The following is a 24,397-nucleotide window of genomic DNA, read 5'->3' as shown; positions in this document are numbered from 1 at the left end:
CCAGGCCTCTTCATGCCTCCAAGCCTTGGCTCATGCAGTTCCCTCCGCTGGGAATGCCTCTCTCAGATCCCTTCTGCTCAGTGAAATCCTACTCCACCTTCAAGCCCAAGTGCATACTATGAGTGGAATGGAGGAACGAGCCTTTGTACCCTCAGGGCAAACCCAGTGACTGCTCTTTAAAACATTAATAATAATAGCTAGCATGAATTAAAAGCCAACACAGACCAGATGCTTCACAAATGCTACGGTAAAGGCTCGTAGCAACACTTCAAGGAAAGAAGATAGGATGCTGTTTTAAAAATGAGAAACTGTGGCTCAGGGATGTGAAGTGACTTGACCAGGGTCACACAGCTGGGACGGGGGGCAGCCAGGATTTGAGGCCAGGTCTCCTCATTGGATTCTGAATCCAATATCCTTTCTACTCAGCAATACTGCCTGCTATACCTCTATCATAGCACCGGGCCACCGAGTTGTTACATCTCTTCCTGCATTCTAGAATAATGCCTGGCATACTAAAGGAGCTCAGCACAGTCGTAGACTAGGCACAGATTGAACCTACAAAAGAGACAGTGTCAGCCTAACGTAGTAGTTGGGAATGGAGCTTAAATCACAACGCTTGCTTTCCCAAAAGCATGTATTGAATGCCGAGTGTGTACCTGGAACAATGCCAGCTCCTCACTGCCACAACCCAGCCTGCCAACCCCACTCAGCAGAAGGAGCCTGAGGGCTGGCTCTGCCTGACGGGTCCCAAAGAAGAAGATTTGTGTTTACATTACCCAGTCAATTCTGTGTTTATTTTGGATATTAAGCAGTGACATAAAAGCTGCTGACATTAACCTTCAGGGGCAGAAATTGTCTTTAATGGACCCCATAAAAGTTATTATTGATGGCAGCTGCATGAGTATCACTGTGACCTCAGCAAAAGTCTCCACCGCTATCAATACTGTTGACAATTACTATTGACTAATGCAAGGCCTGGCATGGAGGCCGAGTCAATGTTCCTGTGGTTGGAGGTTGCCGGGGGTTACGTTTTTCATTTCATGTTTATCTGGTAAGGGTCTCTGAGAGCTTCGCCACACATTTTTGGTGGCCTCAGTTGAAAACTCAATATACTTGCTGACTCAAATGGGTGGGGGCAGAGGGCTCAGACTGTAGGATCAGAGAGGCCCGAGTTCAAATCCAGGCTCTGCCGACTTAACTGCTAAAGAATCTCTGATGTATCAGTTGACCTTGCTGGCGCCTCATTTTTTTCCCATCTGGGAAATGGGAATGTCGTGGAGTTGTTATGAGGATTAAAGACATTCACATATGTAAAGAGGCTTGGCAGATAATAGGCCCTCAGTGTGGAGTTGCTTGCTTCCCTCCACACTGTGCTGTGCTGGCTAAATGGTCCAGTGGAATCCAGCCCTGTTCTAATGATGTGATCCATCACAAAAAGAGGAGGATAGATGGGCAAGAAGGAGAGGAGGGAAGGAGAGAATGATGGGAGAGTGGGAGGGGTAGAGAAGGAAAGCCAAGACTCTGTGATAGAGCCTGGCTCCAGCTAAGCTTGACACATGACCCTCTACATGACTCTTCACCTCTGTGCCTTGGTTTTCTCAGCCATAAAGTGAGGAGATAATGTGTGTGAACAAGAGTGCTTTAATCTAATCAGTGAAGAAAAGCGAGTCATTGCTATGAATGCTGTTGTTATTTAAAACTGAGTATAACAAAGCCTTTAATGTAACTTCCCAACTGGAAGCATATGGATATACACACAGCCACCCATGGGGTGTCTGGGTTTGGGAGGCCAAGCCAAGGAGGGATGTGGAGCCAAGGAGCTCTCTGTTAGATTCACCTGCTCACCATCTTTGCCTGCCCGCCTTCTCTGCGTACAAGCTTTAGAGTGTCATGGCTGGAGTGGACATGGATAACCTGGAGGAACACAGTGGCATGGCCAGGGGAAGCAGGTAGCCATTTCTTCATCCCCATTATCAAAGGCTGAAGCTCTTCATGCCCCTCTAATATGTCATTATCACCCAACAGAGGCTTAATTCAGCTGTAATTCAGCTCTCAGGGGATATACAATAATATGGGTGATGTGCGCCTCACTCAGTGATGACTTTACGCAAAAATGATCATTTGTTACCACGGCAAGAAGCCTTCAAAGGACAAACAATCCAGGTATTTTGTTGCAGAGAGAATTCACTATAATAACTAGGGCTGTGAGAGTAAAGATTTTAGAGTCACACAGGTCTGAGTTCAAATCTTGTCTCTACTATTTACAGCTGTGTGACCAAGGCAGGTTTTTTAACCTGTCTGTGCCCCAGATTCTTTATCTTGCCCACAATGTGGATAATAATACCACCTACCACAAAGGGGTAGTGAGTGAGGGAGTGATTGAGACCATATAATTAAAGTGCTTAGCACGGTGCCTGGGTTCTGATAATTAGCAACAGCTATTTGCTGTTGTTACTATTACTGTTGTTTTCCTCTTGTGTACTTTCATCCCTACAAAGATCCCACATCTTAGAATCCAGAATCTTAGACCTAGAAGGGTCTAGAGGTTATTCACCTCAGCTATTCCCTAAAAGTGTTTCCTAGAATACTAGTCACATCAGATGCTCTGAGAACAAAGAGATCTGTGGTCAAAAGACTTTGGGAAATGCTACGAATAACCCTCCTTGTTGATTAGTACATTAACATGCATGATAGCATATTAAAGCCTCAGAAATTCTGCAGTAAAGAATCCTGTTTAAATTTGTTTAACCCAGTGTAAACCTACATCATTTGACCACAGAGCATCCTCCAACCCCAAATCTAAGAATTTTTTCCCAATCACTATTCTCAGGATAGAGGAGTCCTGGTGGTACAGTGGCTAAGCACTCAGCTGCTAACTGAAAGATCGGTGATTCAAATCCACCAGTCACTCTGTGGGAGGAAGATGTGGCAGTCTGCTTCCGTAAAGATTACAGCCTTGGAAAACCTATGGGGCAGTTCTACTCTGTCCTATAGGGTTGCTATGAGTCAGAATCAACTTGATGGCAATGGGGTTTTACTCTCAGGATACAGCAAATGCTTATTTCATTAAAACTTTATATTTTACAGATGAGGAATCTGAGGTCCAGAGAAAGGATGTAGTCCATCCAATGCCACGCCACAGGTCAGTGATGGAACAGGGACCAGAACTTAGGCTTCCTGCATCCTAATCAGATGCTATTTGCAGTCCTCATCCTACAAATCATTGCTTCGGTTCAGTGGATGGTGAGGGGGCATGGAGAGGAGGGGCTGCTGGCTCAGCTTGGGCCTTGGTGGGAAGGTGGGTGAAGGAGTATGGATGGTTCCCCACTGCAGAGAGGGCAAACTTCTTTAGGTGCTGAGATCTTTTGCCCCCTCGCAGGGCTGGCTGGGGTCAGGAGATAGTGACACTCCCAAGCCAGCCTCCAGCACCTGCTGCTCCCCTACCCCTAGGCAAGGACACAGGCTGCCACGGGCTGCCTGGGAAAGTGTCCGACTCATCTGGGAAGCATGGTGGAATGGACATGTGGAACTCTGCTGCACCTGGCTCTTTAAGGGGAAGAAATTTCCCTCCTTACCCTGATCTTATCTGATCTCCCCCCTCCATCCCACATCTGGGGTTTGGTCTGTCATAATCTAGCTGGAGCCTCCTTTTCAGTAACTAACTCTCCACACTTTCATCTTTGACCTGGTCCCCTGCCTGGCCCTGAGGAAGGAGGAATTGCCAGGCATCTGCATTTGGAGCTGGAAACCAGAAGGGGGCACTGGTACCCGACTTAGCTCTTCCTCATCTATTCCAGACTGCCCTCTCTACATTGCCCTCAGGCCTCTTGAGTGGAAGTGCCAGCAGACCCCCCTCACTGGGCTTCCAGGAAACGAAGCTGTCCACCCCCAGACCCTCCCGCTGTAGGCAGCGGGGCTGTTTCTGGGCTCTGCCATTCTCCCTCAGTCTTCACTGCCAGACCCCAGCAGAAACCCTCTCAGGGCCAACCCAGGGTCAGCAAAAGTGCCCAGGGCTAGTCAGCCATAGAACACCACAGAGAGGAAGATTATTCCCCACAGCAGCTGCTGCAGGGCCATCCTAAAGCTGCAGAGCCCCTCAGAAATCTGCCAACAAGGTCCCGGGCAAGAAGGATAATTCTGAGCCAGGACTCCCTTTCCTCCACCATAAGGAGGATGCATGTGAACGCACTGTCACTTTCTCCTCCCACAGCATCTCTTGGGCCTCAGAAGAAGACGCTACAGGGATGGGAGTGGAATAAGGAGTCCAGAGGCAGCACTTTCAAAATCTGTGATGACATCACGGATAAGCTGGAGTGAAACCTCAAGTTTTAAGTTATTTCAACACAACAGAATTTTTGTTCAGAAGCCATCCTCTGATCAACACAGGAAACCGGGGTGGGATAGTGTCCAGGGCAACTTCCCAGAGCTGCCCAGCAACTGGAGGCTGCAGACTGAATAAGTAGGACTTGGGCAGGCTCCCGACAGGCTGTGAGGAGACAGTTATTTCTGCCCTGGTCCCCTCTCCTCCCCCTGACAAAGGCACCTCATAAGCCTTAACCCAGCACTTGGCTGTGTCTCTAATCTGAAGGAAGGAGCAGCGACCCAGTCTCTGGCAGGTCACTGATGGATAGGTATTTCACTTGGCTGTGCAAAAGGCTCTGACTTTGGACCACTAAGAACAAAACAATTTTTTCACCAAGTTCACCAGAGCCCCAAGCATGGAGCAGAAAATCAATATTGTAATTAAAACCCCAGCCCCACAACCTGGGTGCCTGGCGTAGGCCAAGCGGGCCACTCACCGGTCTCCGTGTTCTCGTGCTCTGTGTCGGTGAGCGTGAGGTTGGAGTTGGCCCGGCTGGACAGGCAGGAGCTGCGGCCTGACCGTGTGCTCCGGCCCCACAGCCGCACAGGGTGCTCAGGGGACAGGACGGTGTCAGCCTCTATGTCGGCATCAGAGCTGGCCCCCATAGAGTAGCCACAGTGGGGGAGGCCGATGTCGGTCCGGTACAGGGTCCCATGAGGGGGTGTCACCTCCCCCAGCCCCAGCTCATGCAGTGTGAAGTTGGTGCCTGGAAGGAAACATAGGTGAGTTTGGTTAGGCTGCTGAGACAGGGCTTCCCCCCAGAGGCCTGGGCCTACCAGGGTCCTCCCCCCAGGATTTACTGTTGTTCTTTGAACCCATGCCTTTGCTCAGGCTGCTCTGACTGTGGTGCTCATCCTGCCCCTCTCCACCAGCCCAAATCCTCCACATCTTTTAAAGCACGACTCAAACGGCAGCCCCTCTGTGAATTCTTCCCTAAGACATATTCCCAGTGCAGAACGAAGCCTTTCTTCCTCTGAGCTCCCTACCGGAGTTCTCGGGTCTGTCTCGCCTGCTGGAACACAGCCTCACCAAAGCCAGGGACCATGTTTTGCTCATCTTGAATCACCGTGCCTAGAACAAAATCCCATACTCAGCCGGGTCTCAATGTTTGTTAAATTAAATTGAGGGCTTCAGGTCTCCTCTTTCAATCCAGGGAGCACTTGCCAGAAAGGAGCACTCCCAAGCAGGGCAGCAAATAGCTCCTTGGAACCAGAAGTTCCTTCCTGGCCAGGTCAGAAAAGCCCAGAGAATGAAGTAAGGGAGATGATGACTGACAGAGAAAAGTTGGCCTTGCACACAGGAAACAGGCTATGCCTGCCACTTCCTCACAGTAGGTGGGGCTGTGATGGGGAATCAGGAATATCCCAGAGAAGCAAGCACACAGCCAAAGCTGGGCCGATGATGACTAAGTCTCTTGAGGGCCCTGGAAGGCTTGGAGATGGCCAAGATTGAAGCCTGGAGAAGACAACGGTGAGGCAAGTTCACCCAGGGATTAGTATTTAAGTGGCAGAGGGAATGTCAACTTTCACGGGAAAGCACAGCTTTGATGTTACTCCTGAACGTTCATGCATCATCTTTGTTCAGGGACTGCTTCTCCCATATTTCTTATATTCCTGAGTATTTTCGGGGAGGATGAGAAAGGGGGGGGAGCGGACTAAGGCACAGAGGGCTATATCCCAATTAAACCAATGATCTGGGAAATGGACTTATAGCCAGGTTGTTGTTATTGTGTGCCCAGTCAATTCCAACTCATAGCAACCCCATGTGACAGAGTAGAACTGTCCCATAGGCTTTTCTTGGCTATAATCTTTGCGGAAGCAGATTGCCAGGTCTTTCTCCTGCAGAGCTGCTGGGTGGGTTCGAATGTTAACCTTTCAGTTAGCAGCTGAGTGCCTAACCATTGCACCACCAGGGTTCCTTTATAGTTAGGTAGCACCTACATATAAACCAATTAAGGCTGGCCCTGGGCCTTTGCTGGGGATACAGCAGTGACTAGGGCATGGTGCTTATCTTTACAGAGCTCATAGTCAAGTAGGGGAGACACAACCAAACGCCCAATTGGAGGTTAAAATTGAAAGTGGGGAGATCCATGAACGTTGCTCTGGGAGGCAGAAGTTGCAATATCTGGGTGGGGAGCTCAGAGGACAGCTTTTTGGATGATATTGAATGTGGAGAACAGAGTAAGAAGACAGAAAAGGTGTATGCCTGCTGAACATTGAAGGAGTCTAGCAACCAAGGGGTGGAACTCAATAGGACCAGTCAGCAAAGGAAAGCAAGAAGGTGCTACCAGAGAGGTAGGAAGGAAGCAGTAGAGAAGGCATCCTGCTATAATTGTGTGTGTGTCCCTCTTACCAAATAAACCCTATGCTCTCTGAGTATCCTACTCATCTCTGTATCCAATTCCTACTACACCTGGTGCAGAGCAGGTGCTTAATAAACATTAGTTACATAAACAGACAAACATACACTGGCAGCACTTTGGAAAATGGATACAGGGAGAGGGAGGACAGGAAGGAAAGACCAATTAAGACACTGCTGAAATAAAAGCTGCTGAGGGCTGCAAGTGGCAGAGGTGTGGGAAGACATGTGTCTGAAGCCTGATACTCCAGTGGTTCATACTGGTATGGCCTCAATGAAATATTTCCATACTGGTGGATAAATAGGTGATGTCTGAGTGTCCTCACACTCAGTGCCCACCCCAGCCTATTCCAGCCCCTTCCCTGCAGCCCTTCCACCGTCATCTCCCCATGATCTAACTAAACAACAGGGGGCTATGGCCTCTGCTCTAAAGGCCAGGTAGACACTCAGATGGGCCAGGGCCTGGGCCAGACTTAATGCTAAATATTCTGAATGTCACTCCTTTGTGCCAAATTGTACTGCCCTATTTTGCTTTCCCTGTAAGAAAAATAGGAGCCTAAATTCCTCCATCTGCTTCCCCACCCTCTCTGCACACCACACTCGCTGGCTGCCACTCTGTTTGCCTCCCTGAGATCTCCACTCCCCACCCCTGTCCTGAGCACCTGCACTGTCTCCTCTCCCAGGCCACATATCAGGGCTCCGCTGGATGGGCTCTCTCAAGAGAGGCAGCTCACATGTTATGAAGAGTGACTGCTACATTAAGTGAAAAATCAAATTTATTTGCAATAAACAGCCTGGGCTGCATTGATTTCCACATGGCCTGCCCTGAATACTCTTTTAAGCAGCCAGACTCAGCGTCAACATGAGTGAGCAGAGACATCCTGAGGCTGGAGAAACGCAAGATGAAGGCTGATTCTGAAAGCTCATGATCCTGGCGAGCCAGCCTGGCCTTTGTGAGGTGGGAGTTTGGAAGATTTACTTATCAAATGTGAGAAGTCCTTGTGGTCTGTTTGCTTTGTGTCCTTTGGTATCTTTATTGATGAGCCCAGGACACAGATTGATGTCCGACCTCATTCTATATTAGCTGTGCAATCTTGAGCTGGGCACGTCACCTGATCCTCAGTGTTCTTATCTTTAAAATGGGGTGGTAATCTCTGATCTGCTCCCTCACAGGATTTTTGAGGATACAGTGAAGTAATGTGAGGGAGAAACCTGTTACCGTCGAGTCGATTCCGACTCATAGCGACCCTACAGGACAGAGTAGAACTGCCCCGTAGGGTTTCCAAGGAGCACCTGGTGGATTCCAACTGCTGACCTTTTGGTTAGCAGCCACAGCACTGAACCACTGAGCCATCAGGGAGAGCACTTTGTAAACTGCAACCTACGCGCCTTCCTAAAAGAAGAAAATGTGTACTGGGGTAGTATTCAGACCAGCCAGGCTAGTGGGGCTCACTGAGTTCTATGGAGTAGAGGGAGGGCAAAGCTAGAAGAAAGTTTTGAGACCATTGTGTCCCTTATCCTCATTCCTAATATAGAAAACTAAGACCTGGAAATGACAATTAACAGTAGGTAGCTTTACGGAAGTGGGTAGCGGTGGTTCAGTGGTAGCATTCTTGCCTCCCATATGGGCCTCCCAGGTTCGATTCCCGGTCAATGTGCCTCAAGTGCACCCACTACATGTCGGTCAATGGAGGCTTGTGTGTTTCTATGGTGCTAAACAGGTTTCAGTGGAGCTTCCAGACTAAGAGAGATTAGGAAGAGAGAGCTGATGAACTACTTCTGAAAAATTTAGGCAGTGAAAACCCTATGGATCACAATGGTCTGATCCTGTTGTGCATGGGTCACCATGAGTTGGGGGCCTACTCGAGGAGAGCTAACAAGAGGAACACTTATGAAACACCTACTCCATGCTAAGGGGTCCCTGGATGGTGCAAATGATTAAGTGCTTGGCTACTAACTGAAAGACTGGTGTGTTCAAACCCACCCAGAAGCACCTTGGAAGAAAGGCCTGGTGATCTGCTTTGGAAAGGTCACAGCCTTGAAAACCCTATGGAGCAGTTCTACTCTGCCACATAAGGTCGCTGTGATTCAGAATGGACTGAATGGCAACTGGTTTCTGTTTGTCTTGCTTACTCTATGCTAGGCATTGGGCCAAGTGCTTCATTTACAGCCCGCATTAATTCTCATGACAACCCTGCTACTAGGTAGGTATAACCATTATTCCAGGGTATAGGTAATGAGGCTGGTAAATGACCCAGAATTCAAATCCAGCTCTGTCTGATGCCAGAGCCTGAGCTCTCAACCACAAGTTGGATCAGAGCTGAAGGTCCCTCATTTTTGAACCTAAGAGGCAGCCTTGATGATGGGTCAGCTTTTATGGGGATCCAGGCCTCGGGAGAGAGTGAAAATGAGGTTGGCTGGGGAGAAGGTCACAGGTGAGTTGTCAGGTCATTGGGGTGGGGGTACGGCGATGATCAGCTCCTCTTGTGATCTTAGGCAAGTGATTGTCTCCCTGTGCTCCAGTTTACTCTTAGAAAATGGAGATCACAACTGTATCTATCTTGTGGGGCTGTTGTAAGGATTAAATAACAATGTCAAAGTGTACAGAAATTACACAGCACAGTGCCTGGCTAGCCCTGTTTGCAGGGGGTGGTGGGTGGAGAGCAGGGCAGGATCAGTGTGGGTTGCATGAGTCGTCAGGCACTGGTGGTGACCAACCAGGCATCAAAGAGGGCTTAGGGCTTGCCAGGCAGAAAAGCACAAATCATTAAAGCACCTGAGTGTGAAACACCTATCACACCAGGTGTGAAGAACAATGAGCCGTTCAGGGGGCTGGAGTATGCGGGGTGGGGTGTGGGGAGGCAGAGAATAAAACTGTCTGGGAAGGCAGGGAGGGACTTGGGGGAAACTCTTGTATGCCAGCTTAAATAGTTGAGAGTTCAGTTTAAGGGCACCAGACAGGCTGCAGTGCAGAGACTGGCCCACAGTGGGCAGCACTAGGTGAAGCAGGGGTTGTTGTGGGCAACCCTCCCAGAGAGATGACAGTGGACTGAACTGGGAGAAGAAGGGATGAATCTGAAAGATACTCAGGGTAGGATGACTGCATGTAGAAAGGGAGGCAGGTGCCCAAATAAGTTTTTAGATCTACTCATCTCGAGAGCTTCTTCCTTTCAAGATCAGCAAGTGCTTGAGACAAAGAAGGGACTCAAGATATGTTTGTTGAATGAATCAATCAATGAATAAATAACAAAAGTAATGTTTATTCAGTACTTATTTTGTGTCACCATCCTTACAGCTTAAACATGTCATCTCATTAAGTCCTCACAAGAACTTAATGCAGTAGGCACTATTCATGCCCATTTAACAGATGAGGAGGCTGAGGCTTAGAAGAGAGGGGGTGGTGGCTCTGAACTCAATCCCAGGCAGCTTGTAACCACATCCTTAAGACAAAGAGGGTGAAAGCGAAAATAAACGACCTGTGAATTAACAATGTTGTTGCTGGGTGCCATGGAGTTGATTCTCATTCATAGTGACCCCATGTGACAGAGCTATAATCTTCATTGCAGCAGACTGCGAGGTCTTTCTCCAGTAGAGCCACTGGGTGGGTTGGAACCATCAACCTTTAGGTCAGCAGCAGAGCACTTAATCATTGTGCCTCCTGGGCTCCTTACGAATTAACTACAGGGCAGGTTTTCTTTTTTTTTTTTTTCCCCCCCAGACACAGGCTGGAGGCAACAAGTAACAGAAACTCTTAGCGGATCCTGCACCCGGCTCGCTGACCTATGTCCACGCCTAGGCGCACACCTGCGCACACGCCTGCACCAAGCGCGCCCTCCTGGCCTGGCCCTCACCTGGCCGGCAGAACTCCTCTGCCTCCTGCGGCACCATGTCTTTGACGCGGCTGCCGTAGGCCAGGCGGGCATCCTGGTCGTAGGCCTTCAGGGTCTCGCTGGAGCTGTAGGACTTCTGCGGGGCTTTGCCCTCCTCGCTGTCCGCAGACGAGCTGGTGTAGCGGCGCTCGGCATCGCGGCGCCGGGTCAGCGAGCGGTACGGCTTCCTCTCCTTCACGTCCATGGCCTCCGGCCCGCGCTCCTCCACATCCACGAACAGGGTCCTCGCCGCACTCAGGGCCGAACGATCTGCAGCCGGGAAAACCAAAAAAAAAAAAAAAAAAGAAGAAGAAAAAAAGGGCATGAGCTCCAGCTCCGGGAGGCAAAGGCAATAAATACCCACATCCATCGGGGACTTCAGCTGGTTCTCTCAATGGTCGTGTGAGGTGGACGAACCTTAGGCTCGGTGAGGTGAGGGCCTTGCTCCACCGCCACGCAGCCGGAAGTAGCCGATGAAGACTACACACAGGGCCTCGACTATGAATCCCGCCTCTTTCTGCTGCTCGGCCTATCCACCACGAAGAGGTTTCATCCTCTCCCTGAGCAATCGGTATCAACGAAGCTGAGAGCAAAAGCTACGGAGCACTGCTATTTAGTAGTCCCCCTAAATAGGGGTCACATCTGTTTTGTTCCCCTCACATCCCCAGCTGGGATGAAACGAAGCCTGACACAGAACAGAGGCTCCATAAAGATCTGTGGAATGAATGACTACACTCTGGCACTGGGGCAAGAGCTTCGCCTATATTATGTCATTAAATGCTTACAACGGTTTGGAGATGTTATTACTGTCTCAAATCTTTTGCTGGAATGAGCCAAGGTATAAACAAGCAACACACACCTTTACCACCAGATATATTAAATTATTATTTGCTTATTGGCTGTCTCCTCCCACCAATACATAAGCTCCATGAGAGCGGGTGCCTTAACTGCCTTGCTCGCTCATGATCTATAGCACCTGGAGGGAGGCCTGGCACACAGTAACCAGCCAGTTGCCGTCAAGGTGATTCCAACTCATGGCAGCCCACGTGTGTCACAGTAGAACTGTACTCCATAGAGCTTTCAATGGCCAAGTTTTTGGAAGCAGATCACCAGGCCTTTCTTCTGCAGTACCTCTGGGTGGACTCAAACCTCCAACCTTTCAGTTAGCAGCTGAGCATGTTAACTGTTTGCACCACATAGAGACTCCTGGTGCACAATCAAACATGTTGCCATCCGGTCAATTTTGACTCATAACAACCCTATAGGACAGAGTAGAACTGCCCCACAGGGTTTCCAAGGCTGTAAATCTTCATGGAAGCAGGCGCCACCTCTTTCTCACGAGGAACGCATGGTGGGTTTGAACCACTGACCTTTTGGTTAGCAGCTGAGTGCTTAACTGCTGCACCACCAGGGCTCCTTTGGTGTACCATAGACACTGTATAACATTTGTTTAATTAACCAGCCAACCAGTCCACATCTGAGAGACAAGAACATGGCGTTTCAGAACCTCCTCAAGGTTGAGTGGTGCACAACAAAGCCAGGATCTGGGGGACCTGGTACAATTGAGCTCTAAAGCCTGAGATTTTCCTATTCTGTCCCCCTGAGGTCCCTCCCTCCCTCTCTTACTACACAGAAAGTGTTCCTGCAGCTAGGTTTGCCGTAGCACACTGGCCGTCACCTCCAACTTGTCCATCTCACCAGTGGCACCATCAGCACTCGGGAAAGCTGCAGTGTGCATCCACATGTGTCTGGGTATTGCCAGGATGCCCACTTGGTAGGAAACTCCTGATCTTCCTTTCATCTCTTTTCCCCATCTTGACCCTTTCTTTCACCCTAGACTGGAGCCCTGGAATTTTTAAACTGTGATAGCACACTCCTTCTCAAGCTGTTAGATGTCTTCCTTTAACTCTGTGTTAGCAAAGGCAGTCTCCTACAGGGGCCAGGAGATAAGTAAAGGAGGAAAGCAGGATATTCCCCACAAAGGTAGATGAGAGCTTTCATTTTTCTTGAAACATAACCTTCTCAGTTCTATCTTTCATTGTTTTGCTTTTGATAACAGCATTGTTGTTAGGTGCCATTGAGTCGATTTTAACTCATAGCGACTCCATGTGACAGAGCAGAACTGCCCCATAGGGTTTCCTAGGCTGTAATCTTTATGGGAGCAGATTGGGAGGTCTTTCTCCTGCAGAGCCACTGTGTGGGTTCCAACTGCCAACCTTTCGGTTAGTAGCCAAGCACTTAACTGTTGTGCCACCAGTACTCCCTCATAACAACATGGGCATACAAAATATTCCACACCTTAGTTGTCTTATCACAACAGAGCAAGAGCTGTGATAAACAGTGCTGGCACCAGGTTTCAGTGTCTGGGCAGCCGTAGGGAGTGGTGGGATCTCTGCCAGACCAGGGAGGGTACGCGGTAGCAAGAGGGCAGTGGGCCTCAGTGCCTGCCTACACTGTGATGTGGGAGTGTAGGAGTCTTGTGAATGTTAAAGACAAGCTGGAAGTTTATATGTGTGACCACTTGCACTTCCCTAGACATGAATTCGGTGGCTGTATGCCTTCGTACATGCTGTTCCATCACACTGCATACAGCTAATGAGATGGCCCATCATTTTCACATCTGCCTCTCCCCTTGACTATGGTTCCTTGAGGTCTGAGCTGAGTTTTCTTCTCTTGCCTCCCCAAAATGAGCCCAGGGCCTGGCATCTCTAGTGCTCATGAAATGCCTGCTGAATGAATGAATGAATTAAATTACTTGACGGTCACTTCATTCCTTCTGACCAATTTTAAGTAACATAAGATATAGCAGTTCAACTTAGGCAAATATGTACTGTTGTTGTTGTTAGGTGCCATCGAGTCGGTTCTGACTCATAGAGACCCTATGCACAACAGAACGAAACACTGCCTGGTCCTGCGCCATCCTTACAATTGTTGTTATGCTTGAGCTCATGTGTACTAGGTATAGCTAATATTGAGTAAAAGGCATTGCTTAAATATATTCTTTTTAAATATCAAAGGCAGCCTGAGTTAAAAGTATATGTCTACCACTCGCCAGCTGTGTGACCTCGGGTAAGTTATTTAACCTCTCTGTGTTTCAGTTTCCTCACCTATAGAGTAATACCAACCTCACAGAGTTGTTCTGAGAATTAAATGAGTTAAGATATAAAAATACGGTCCCTGGTACATAATGGATGCTCAGTATGTGTCCTTATCATCATCCAAAAAAAAATTTTTTTTACACGCCTAATTTAGAAGGGTCCAGCTAGGTATCAGCTATAACTGGAGAAGGAGCGTCTTTCCAGAAACACATGTCACTAAGACTGAGACACATTTTAGGCTGTTAAATCGGTGGATGGCTTTTACTTCTTCTAAGCATGTGCCTGTTGACCAAAGACACTGGCTTTAATGCAAAGGCGTAGTAACTACAAATTATTAAGAACATAGTTCCAAAACTCGTGGCTTTCCTTTCACAAAGCAGAGGCCAGTGAGAATATTAGGCCAGTGAGAATATTTGCTTTGCTCTTATTTCCTTTTGATTTTTTTTTAATATTCTGGTATAATGTAGTAATTCAGTAAATATTTATTTTTAACAGAAAGTTGGTCATGTTTCACACTCAAATTGGCATTTAATACAGAGAGAAAGAAAAGGTTGGGATGAAAAAAGAAGAGACAATGGAGAAAAGCTATCTTTGGAGCAAGAGTCTCCAGAATGATGATACTGAGACCCCTGGCAAGAGGATGGGTAGAATGCTGGGGAGGGGTACCTACTTCAGACCCTGTGAGCTCCCTACCCCCCACTCATGAGCAGGGAAGAGAAGCACCTGGCACATATCCATGCTTAAACACATTAGTTCACTCCTTTTGTGGACTGAATTGTGTCCCCCCAAAATGTGGGATGAATTCCTGGCCCTTGCACCTATGGAATGGAGCCCTGGTGGCATAGTGGTTAAGAGCTCAGGCTGCTAACCAAAAGGTTGGCAGTTCGGATCCACCAGTTGCTTCTTGGAAACCCTGTGGGGACAGTTCTACTCTGTTCTATAGGGTCACTATGAGTTGGAATTGACTCGATGGCAATGGGTTTGGTTTTTCTTGGGTACCAATGGATGTGATCCTGTTTGGTATGTTAATGAGGTCATACCAGTATAGGGTGAATCCTAAAGCTAATCAATTCTGAGTTATAAAAAGATCAGAATAGACACAGACACACACACAGGGGGAAGACAGACCCCATGTGAGAATCATCTACGAGCCAAGGAACACCCGGGGCTGCTGACAAGGAAAGAGCCGACATGGCCGAGACTCTGATTTGGACTTTTAGCCTCCAAAACTGTGAGTGAACTGGAAATTTCTATTCTTCAAAGTCAATCACTTGTGATATTTGTGTTATAACAGCACTGAGTAACTAAGACACTTCTTTCCCCTGACAACCTCCTTCCTTCCCCACTGCCCATTCAATCCATTAGTGTGACATTCAGCCTCTCATGACCTGACCCTGCCTAATTCTCCCTCTGCTTCCCCTCACTGCCCACAGAACCACCTGTCACCCTGCTTCGTGCCTGCCAGATACACATCCTCTGTTTCATTCTCATGAAGCTCTGCTTAGCTGCTAGACACCCTGTGCTCTTTGATATGGCTGAGCCTGTGCTACCTTATTCTCCTGCTTGCCTCCTAGGCTGGTTCGTTTCCATCTGCCTCCTCAGGCCACGCTCCACCCTGCTCTGCTCTGTGCCCAGGAGGCTGGGCCCTGTGGAATGTCCACCTGGCTTCCTTACCAGCAACCTCCCTGTTGGGTTCAGCCAAGGGAAGAACCAGAAGGAGATTGGGAGGCAGGAGGGTGATAGGCAAGAGGCTGGTGTTCTTTCTGGCTTTCTCTTTGCTCTGTATTCCTTCATCCACTACAGCACCCACCAGGTGGCCCCTGGTCCGTTCCTCCAGCTCTGCTAACATCATTCCCTCCCCTCTCCCTTCCAAACACAGGAGTGGTTAACAGTCTCCTGCTGTTGCTAGGCCCCGAGTGTTTCACTGTCTTGGTTCCCTTAACCTATCTATACTTCTGCCCCTGCAGTCTGTTCATTTGAACCTTCAGGGGTAAGTTCTGTTTCCTGTCAGGACCCTGGCTCTTTCAACTTCACCCCTTAATATCTTGCTGACCTCAGCAATCATCATTATCGTCATCATCAAAATAATAATGCCAACAGCTACCACTTTACTGAGGGTTTAGTGCAGGTCAGGCACTGGGTGAAGTGCTTTATTTAGACTGTCTCATTTAGTGCTCATCACATACTCATCATACCTACCTCTGTGTATCGGTCCCTTTTTACTGACTGAAGCTTAGAGCAATTAAATAACTGGCTTAAAATCACACAGCCAGGAAGTATATCAACAGCTGATCTGTCCAACTCCAAACCTTCTGTTGTTGGTTGAATTATGTCCCCAAAAAGATATGACCCCAGTACCTGTAAATATGACCTTATTTGGAAATAGGTTTTTGTAGTGGTGGTCAAGTTAAGGTGAAGTCTTACAGCTTCTTTAGGTAGGTTCTAAATCCAGTGACTGATGTTCTTATAAGAAGGAAAGATTTGGGGACACACAAACATAGGGAAGAAGGCCATGTGATGACCGAGACAGAGATTAGAGTAATGCGTCTCTGAGCCAGGGAACACCAAGGATTGTTGGCAACCACCAGAAGCTGGAGGAGGCAAGGAAGGATCCTTCCCCAGAGCCTTCAGAAGCATGGCCCTGGCAACACCTTGATTTTGAACTTCTAGCCTCCCAAACTGTGAAAGAATATATTTCCCTCGTTTTAAGGCACCCAGTTTGTGATACTTTTGTTAGGGAAGCCCTAGGAAATGAATACATCTTCCTTCCTTCATCACTTTACTATGCACAGTGGTAGAATGAGCTCCAAGTTTGGAGTCATTCCTGCTCTGGCTACTGCCTAACTCCTTACTCCAGGAGGCTGGGTTTGTTAGATGCTTTATAAATTGTAATGTAGTGTTACTATCATCATCATCACCATTGTCATCATTGCTTTGTCCTTATTTCTAACAAAGAGATTATGTAACTACTTTAAAAATAGATTAAGCAGTCAAATATGTTCTGGAAAGCTCAAGTAGCAAATAGACACCTAAAGGGCAGAAGCGACAGCTCAGTCACTGCAGGTCTTGGGCTAAATGTGGAGGCTCCGGCTGTGGCTCCAGCTGAAGTTTAAAATCAGCACAAAGAACTTCTGACCCCCATATGAGAGCCCTGACACCAACCACATATGTGAGCTGTGTACCATGCTGGCAAGGACCTGGCTCACCAGCCTTCTCCTGAGGCATGGCTTTCTGAAACTCTTCTCCAAGTAAAACCGTGTTGCTGTTGGGTGTGTAGAGTCAATTTCTGACTCATAGTGACCCCATGTGACAGAGTGGAACTGCCCCATAGGGTTTTCTAGGCTGTAAACTTTATGGGAGCAGATGGCTAGGTCTTTTCTTCTGCAGAGCTTCTGAGTTGTTTCTAACTGCCAACCTTTCCGTTAGCAGCTGAGTTGCTTAACTGTTGTGCCAGAAAAGTAACTGAGTTCATTTCCACAGCCTGTTACAGTTTGTGCTGGGCATTGGGGGCCCCAGAGATGAGCAGAACATGAGCCCTGCTGTGACAGCTATGTCTCTCCGGGTGTCAGCCACAGGGGCCATCAACAGTAAGTGCTTTGATAAACTATGAACTGTGCTTTTATACACTTCTCCTTATGCTGGTTTGGGTATCATTGGTGTGTCTATGGGAAAGGAGGGTGGGTGCTGGACAACAGGAGGGAAGAAACTCATATATATTGAGCACTGTGCTCGCTTCTTTTCACACAATCCCACAAGAACCCTCATTATTTCTTGTTTGAGAGACAAGGCTAAATGACCCAGGTGGTTAATCAAGTTCACAGAGCCACTAAGTGACAGCACTGGACCTGAACCCAGAATCCTCTGACTCTAAAATATTTTTATTTTTTTATTTACCTGGAGCTGGGCTTGGATGGATCTGGAAGGTATGAACCAGTGTGTGAATGCCAGGAGGCCTGGGAGACACATGGTGGTAATGGTGATCGGGGTATCATTTTGCATAAGAAAAGAGGCAATAACAATAACATTTCTACTGTTAATTGAATACCTCCTCATGTGCCCAGCACTTTGTGAATGTTTTTTTCTAATTCCCCAAAACAATTATGCATGTTAGATATTATTATTACTCTTATTTTACAAATGAGGTAACAAGGTCAGAGAGATTAAATGACTGGCTCTAGATTACATGGCTTTCAAGAGTCTGGGTTTGAATTTGAACCAGAAGAAAATGTGTAAACCTCAAGAAATATATGAAACACCTAGTACCATAGGTTCACTCATTTGATAAATAATTGCTAAGCACCTTTTCTGTCCTACGTGCTGCAGAAGAAGGCATAAAGGTATCACACAAAGTCCCTTTGTTCCCTCTTACCCTTCTCTCCCAACCTTGGGATCCTACCATGTGGCCAACCTTGTGTGAAGCATCAGAGGACAACACAAATGTGGCTGCTGCTCCTTGGAGCTTCTGTAGAGTGGGTGAGTCAGACAGGAAGACAGGCAGGGGCAGGGGAAGCACATCACAGGGGCCCCCAACCCAGACTGAGGTGGGCAAAAGGTGGAAGGATGATCAGGGGTCACTCCCCAGAAAATGTGACATCTAAATGAAGACCAAAGGATACGGAGTAACGTTAGCCAGGCTTTAAGGTGAGGAGGGAAAAGAGGTCTAGATGTCTTTAGTGACTTTCACATTTCTCTGACCTACAATAAGAAGACATTTCATATCAAAACTTGATACATGTATACATCTACACATTTCTAACCAAAACAAAAATTTCACAACACCACCCTTAACCTTAACTCAAGGGATCTGATATTTTTAATTTTATTCCATTCTACTTAAACAGGAGCCCTGGCAGCACAACAGTTAAGCGCTCAGCTGCTAACCAAAAGGTTGGTGGTTCATACCCACCCAGTGGGTCTGTGGTAGAAAGACCTGGTAATCTGCTCCTATAACGATTATAGCCTAGAAGACCCTACGGGGTAGTTCTACTCTGTCACATGGGGTCACTCTGAGTCTAAATCCACTCTGTGGCACCTAACAGTGACAACTACTTAATTAGACTGGAATTATTCATGGGTTGCAACCTACGATTTGGAAAAAAAAAAAAAGAGCACTGTTCTAGGTCGCAGCATGGACCACAGTCTGAGGCAAAACAGAATCCAGGAGCAGACAGGAGCCCAGATATTCCTGGAGTCCAGACTTCAGGGAGCAAAGAGGTTGAGAGAAAGCTTGCGAGGTGAGAAGTGTGCAGCCTGGCAGAAGAAATAAAGTCATTTCCATAAACGGTGATAATGTAAGTAGACAGTGAAATAAAAAATGCATGTGAAAGAGAGATCTTGGACAAGAGATGCCAGGAGGGACTGTGTCCTCCTGCTGGATTTCAGAGAAGACCCCATGCCCCAGGGGTCTGGAGCTGGCCTAGAAAAATGGTGAGGACAGGGAGAGAAGGGGAGATCAGGAAAACAAACCTTTTGGTGTTGGAGAAGAAACTCAAGAAACAAACTTGAACCCTTCAAGGGAACTCCAGCAATATTTATGAAGGGCAGACGGTGCAGTGCTGCCAAGAAACCTCTACCCCTGCCAAAACCCACAGGGAAATGGGGGCTGTTATCACCCCTGGTTACCTCGCAACCTCAGACACAGCCAGAAACAAACCAGGAAATTGACTGAATTCCTACTGGACTAAAGTTTTATAAGTTTTCCTTAATATAAACACAGGGTGATATTTTTAGTTCCCTGTGTGTCAAGAAGGCCCCATAAATATTTCAGAGCTGAAATGTGTTCCACAAAATGTAATTCCTAGGTATCTGTGTGTGTGTAAAATCATCATAAATTTTACTTTCTTAGTCCTCCGAAGTTTGGCCTCGCAAGTCCTTTGTTTTAAACTCCAGCATCATATGAAGTTGAGGCAGGATAGGGGCCTGAGTACCTATTTTCTGCCAGGTACTGTGCTGGGCTATGTGCAAACCAGAGAAGTAAGCATGATTATCCCATTTTCCAGATTTTGAAACTGAGGCTCAGAAAAACAAAGTGATACTCAAGGTCAGGCAATACTTCAGGACTGGCATGCAGGAGATCTGCCTTCCAAGTCTGTGTGCTTTGTTGCAGCACCCACAGCACATTGTTCTGTCCCTGTCCCTGGGGAGTCTTGCCTTTTAAAACAGTAATGACAATAATTTTAGCTAAGGGCAAGGCCTTCACATACGCTATCTTATTTAATCCTTATCACACTCCTAAACCATCCCCATCTTATATAAGGGAAACCAGGGATTAGAGAGGTTAAGCGTCTTGCTCAAAAGGCCATAGAAAGGAAATGGAAGAGCCAGGATTCAAACCTGGTTCTGCCCAACCCCAAAGATCAAGCTTTTAATTCCAATTTGTGTTGCTTCCCACATAAGTCATCCCATATTGTAATTTGCTTAAGTGTTCTATTTGTTCCCTCCCTTTGTTTATTTAACAGTATCAATACCTTTGATGGACTGAGTTAGCACCTGACCTGGGCTTCAGGTAGAAGTACTTTTACAACCCCTTCTCTACATATGCCTGGCACAGAAACACAGCACTGCTGGGCCAGGCGCAGGGCTTTCCTGGGAGCATAGTGGAGTGTGGCCATGTGCCCAGCCTGGCTGTGGGGACATCCCTAATCAGCAGGCTGGCAGGCAGGTGACAGATGGTACTGCTGCCTATAGAAGCCATCTTGCCCTTCTGTTGGAGGGCTTGTCAGAGGCCAGGTACCAAAGGGTAGATGGCCGCTGTATGAGAACTATGCCTCCAATCCTGAACTGGCAGAGCGTCCATCAGAGTTGCCCAGAGCCCTCAAAGGTCTGAGCACACACAGGACCCAGGGCACAATATTTCTTCAATCAACAGGAGGTTTTGTGATAATTTGTATTGTGATAATTGTGTTTTCCAGATTCCCCGATCCACATTCTTTCACACCAGGATGCACGGTATACTTCTGGGTAGGTTTACCCACATTCCGTAATCACCTGGGACTTCCACAGGAGGTGAACACTGTGAGGAATGAGAGGAGAGAGCCTGAGTGGAAAACTAGCACCACAGAAAGACAGGCACCACTTTAAGGGTCCCGGAAAGGGTGAGCCTCTTAGTTTTAACACTAAGTATTCCTCAGCCTGAAGAAAGTTCTTGGGTGAGCTCAACAGCTGCTGCAGGAATTGCCCCTCTTTTCCTCTCTCTTCAGTCATATTCTGGGCCTGAGCTCAGGGTAGCTTTGGGCCTGTGGGCACAGGAGGTATTTAGATACACCCTTTCTGCTCTTCTGATCCCAGACCAGGAGAAGAGCTCTACTGATCAGTGAAGGAGTGTCATGATGGCCCTCATGTCAGTAACAGTAGCACCTCACTTTGGACCCTGGATGCTGAGAAATTTCTAGAGAGGAAGCAGCTGAGACTCAGGAGGCTGTGACTTGCTGACACCATATGCCCAGCATCTTAGTTTCTTAGTGCTGCTATAACAGAAACATAAGTGGGTAGCGTTAAAGAATAGAAATTTATTTTTTCACAGTTCAGTAGGCTAGAAGTTTAAATTTAGGGCACTGTCTCTAGGGCAAGGCTTTCTCAGCCAGTTCTGAGAGAAGATCCTTGTCGCTTTCAGCTTCTATAGTCTCTCCATTCCTCGGTTGCTGGGCAATCTTCACATGGCATCTATCTTCCCCTGTTTGTGCTTATTTCCCTCTGTGTCTGTGTCTTATAGCTCAGAAGTGAATAGGGTTTAGGACACACCCTACACTGGTACGGACTCATTAACATAATAAAGAAAACCCTATTCCCAAATGGGATTACATCTATAGGCAGAGCGGTTAGGTTTGCAACACACATCTTTGGAGGGGGTATGATTCAATCCATAACACACAGGAAGTGAAGAGCCAGTGTCTGTCCACTGTCACTATCATCATGCTCCCTTTCATGGCCTTGGTTTTCTCTTCTACAAAGTGTGGGGGTGGGGGTGGGGTGTCCTGTCACTACTTAATTTATATCCCAGGATTGCTCTGATGTTCCAACACACGCACACAAAAAATGGAATTAAAAGTACTCTGTTAAGGGCCAGGAGTTCTGTAAGGTACAATGGTTGTAAACCTCCTTGGGGAAGTGCGAAAAGGGGGCCTTACACCAGACAAAGCTTGTTAGCTGAGTGCGTCCCAGAGAGGGATGTTGCAGTGAAAAGCAAGGGAGAGAGAAATGGCTTTGGCGGAATTTCACTTACTTCTCCATGCTCCCAAGCCTCAAGGAGGTGGAGAGAGAAGCCCACAAAGATGGGAAAACCCTAACTGCCTGAAGCAGCTTCCATTTTCAATAATTAAAGGCAGATTTAATAGATTTTAGGGCCCTCTTTCCAGCAGCTGGGTGGCCAGGCGATTTTTATTCTAATAATTAGCCGCTGTAAGTCACACAGAACTGGAGACAGATAAAGGCAGGGCCAGTCTCTCATGGAGCTAATTGTGCCGAGTTCTACACGCCTAATCAAGCCTTGCACTGCTCCCATTCCTTTCATCCAAGGCCTCAAAGGACTTCGCCATCAGTAATTAAGCCTCATAAGTGCCGTAAAGAAAGGGATTCTCTGTGGCATCCGAATGCAGAAGAGGCTGCTGGAATGGAGGTGGGGCGGGCAGCCAAACAGCTGGCCCCCAAGATGGAGCGAGGAACAGACCCCAGCACCTGGGACTGTGCCCTCTCAAGCCTTTGGCCTCTGCGCATTCTACCCCCAGTTGGGACAACTGCAGACCTGTGGCTTCAGCTCCTCTAGAGTCTGGCTCAACCATGCCACTTAAAGCCCTCTTCAGTTTCTCAAAATAGATGGCCTCTGGGAGACATATTTGTTGGAAACTCCAGTGGAGACAGGGATCATTCAGATACTACTCTCCCAGATTCTTCAAGTGAAAAGGAAATATAAGCAATATAGTTGCCCAACCCCCACTGGATGCTTGAATTCCTTCTATGAGTCCACACGGACACCAGCCAATCTTTGCTAGATCTCTGATGACAGGGAGCTTACCCCTAACACATTTCATCCTCCCAGCTTGGTCTTAGAAAGTTCATCCTGATAGTGAGCTGAAATTTACTTCCTTGAGCCTTCCTGCTGGTCCAAACTCTATGCCTTAGAATCTAACAAATAAATCTAATCCTTCCTCCCTAGAATACAACCTTTCTTCCCCAGGCTCTAGGGAAGCAGTGGAGCACAGCACTAAAAACGTAGGCTCTACATCGAAACCACAATCTAAAAAGGAAAAACTGATAAACTGGATTTCATCAAAATTCAAAATGTGTGCTCTGTGAAAGGCCCTGTGAAGAGGATAAAAAGATGAGCTACAGAATGGGAGAAAACATTTTTTAAACACATATCCAACAATGAACTAGTACCTAGAGTATGTAAAGAATTCCCAAAACTCAACAGTAAAAAACAAAACAAACAACACAATTAGAAAATGGGCAAAAGATATGAACAAACATTTCACTGAAGAGGATATACAGATGGCAAATAAGCACATGAAAAGATGTTCATCATTAGCCATCAGGGAAATGCAAATCAGAACCACAATGAGGTATCACCACACACCCGCTAGAATGGCTGTAATAAAATATATCAACAACATCAAATGCTGGCAAGGATGTTGCGCAACCGGATCACTCATTCATACTGGCAGAAATGTAAAATGGTACAGCCACTCTGGAAGACAGATTGGCAGTTTCTTACAAAACTAAACATGCATTTGTACTCTTGGGCATTTATTCCACAGAAATGAAAATTTAGGCTCACCCCAAACCTGTACATGATTGGTCATAGCAACTTTATTTACGATAGCCAAAAATCAGCTACTCAAATGGCCAGATGTCCTTTAATAACTCAACGGTTAAACAAATGGTGGTACATCTAAACCATGGAATACTAGTCAGTGATAAAAAGGAACAAACAATACATGCAATAACCTCCATGAATCTCCAGCAAATTATGCCGAATGAACAAAAGCCAATCCCAAAAGGTTACATACCATGCAATGGTACTTAATGGTATTTATATAACATTCTTGAAATGACAATCTTTTAGGAATGGAGAACAGATTAGTGGCTGCTAGGGGTTATGGATAAGGAGCCCTGGTGGTTCAGTGCTGAAGCACTCAGCTGCTAACTGAAAGGTCGGCAGTTCGAACCGACCAGCAGCTCAGTGGGAACAAGATGTGGCAGTCTGCTTCCGTAAAGATTACAGCCTTGGAAACTCTTTGGGACCATTCTACTCTGTCCTGTAGGGTTGCTATGAGTCAGAATTGACTCGACAACTCTGGGTTTTCATTTGGAGGGGTTATGGACAGGGGTAGGGGTGGGAGAGAGGTGGCTGTGATTATAAAAGGGCAACACGAGGGATCCTTGTGGGAATGGAAATGTTCACTATCTTGACGGGACACACTAACTTACACATTGGCATCATGTATTTACTACAAAATCCTCACAGAAACTCTGGAAATTAGGGATTGCAGTAGACTGCTGTATGAACTGCCCTCCGTGAATCACGCCTCCCTGTACCCACACCCCTGTGTAGGCCTTTCCCACACTGACTCTCACAGTGTGACTTGCATTGGCCAATGGGCCAAGGGGACATTAGCAAACACCTAGCAGAGGCATCCCTGGGTGGTGTAGACGTTAATGCGCTCAGATGCTAGCCCAAAAGGCTGGTGGTTCTAGTCTACCAAAAGGTGCCT

General features: G+C 47.2%; 1 protein-coding gene across 2 annotated transcripts in view; it reads right to left on the bottom strand.

Annotated features, from left to right (window-relative positions):
• TENM4 (teneurin transmembrane protein 4) overlaps positions 1 to 24,397 on the bottom strand; it is an 887,828-nt gene that overhangs the window by 459,575 nt on the left and 403,856 nt on the right. For both annotated transcript variants that reach the window (XM_049889686.1, XM_049889688.1), the window contains exons 7-8: positions 10,573 to 10,860; positions 4,800 to 5,069 (exon numbers count right to left, since the gene is read on the bottom strand). In XM_049889686.1, coding sequence (XP_049745643.1) covers positions 4,800 to 5,069; positions 10,573 to 10,860 — 558 coding nt within the window. The remainder of the gene's footprint in view (positions 1 to 4,799; positions 5,070 to 10,572; positions 10,861 to 24,397) is intronic.

This window comes from Elephas maximus, chromosome 7 (assembly GCF_024166365.1).
Source record: "Elephas maximus indicus isolate mEleMax1 chromosome 7, mEleMax1 primary haplotype, whole genome shotgun sequence".
Classification (NCBI taxonomy): Eukaryota; Metazoa; Chordata; class Mammalia; order Proboscidea; family Elephantidae; genus Elephas; species Elephas maximus.
Note: the sequence above shows the minus strand (reverse complement) of the source record. Positions and strands in the feature narration are given on the sequence as shown.